This window comes from Sphaeroforma arctica (assembly GCF_001186125.1).
Source record: "Sphaeroforma arctica JP610 unplaced genomic scaffold supercont1.9639, whole genome shotgun sequence".
In the NCBI taxonomy this organism is placed as follows: domain Eukaryota; class Ichthyosporea; order Ichthyophonida; genus Sphaeroforma; species Sphaeroforma arctica.
The window spans coordinates 1-1047 of record NW_014030919.1 but is presented as its reverse complement, the minus strand read 5'-3'; the positions used below and the strand labels follow the sequence as shown (position 1 = coordinate 1047).

The 1047-nt window shown below is 40.5% G+C and overlaps 1 protein-coding gene across 1 annotated transcript; it reads right to left on the bottom strand.

The window, feature by feature from the left end:
* Positions 1 to 786: 786 nt before the first annotated feature.
* SARC_17062 (hypothetical protein) lies at positions 787 to 963 on the bottom strand (the record flags this gene model as incomplete). The annotated part of the gene is made up of 1 exon (XM_014288837.1): positions 787 to 963. A coding segment is annotated over one exon (177 nt), but the record flags the coding sequence as incomplete, so codon positions are not given.
* Between the last annotated feature and the right edge of the window lie 84 nt (positions 964 to 1047).

The window sequence follows — 1047 nt, the reverse complement described above, 5'->3', positions numbered from 1 at the left end:
AAATAGTTGTAAAGTCACAGAGGAAGACTAAAAATAGAACAGGAAGTGAACATGATTTAAAATAGTTGTATAGTGACGGAGGTAAACTAAAAATAGAATAGGCAGTGAACATAACTTAAAATAGTTGTGTAGTGACAAAGGTAAACTAAAAACAGAATAGGCAGTGAACATGACTTAAAATAGTTGTATAGTGACAGAGGTAGACTAAAAATAGAACAGGAAGTGAACAGGCTTGAAATAGTTGAATAGTGACATAGGTAGACAAAAAATAGAACAGGAAGTGAACATGACTTAAAATAGTTGTATAGTCACAGAGTACGGGTAGGCTGTGTGCCTTCCGGGGAGGCGTTACGAATGTGTCGTACAGTAAACTTTGTCGGCGGTAGACAGGGGCAGACAATTACAAATGGAACCAACACATGAAGTAGCTTGTACAGTGGAAACAACAGATAAAGTAGCTTGTACTGTGGAACCAACAAATGAAGTAGCTTGTACAGAAGAACCAACAAATGAAGTAGATTGTACAGTGACGTATAGTACCGGGAGCTACAGGCAAATCAAACGGTCAAGACATTGCAGAACATAGGCGTGGAGATACAAACGGTATATTTTTGACGCGGCCATACGAGATTGTTGCCAGTAGTCCAAAACAGGCTGATGAAATGTATATGGTTAAGAGTCATGGGCAGACATACACATATGAAATAACCCATTGGAGCAGAGACACGAAGGCAAACATACACATGCAGTAAAGTATAAAGACATATCGTTTTCCAGTACACCTACAGGTTCCGCGTCGGTTAGTCCACCATTTGCGCCCCTCACACACACACGGGTGGTTGCTAAGCAACCAATCAGCCGAACCCTGGAATCCTCAAGACTAGCGGGCACCAGAAATGTTAGCACTTCCTGTAGCAGTGAGGATCCGTTGGCCTGTTCTACTTGAAGTGAAATTCGGAACATACAGTCGTATGCGCGTGAGTAGGCACAAAAGTATATTGGAGTACAGAAAAATATACGCATGATATATATATATATATATGTATA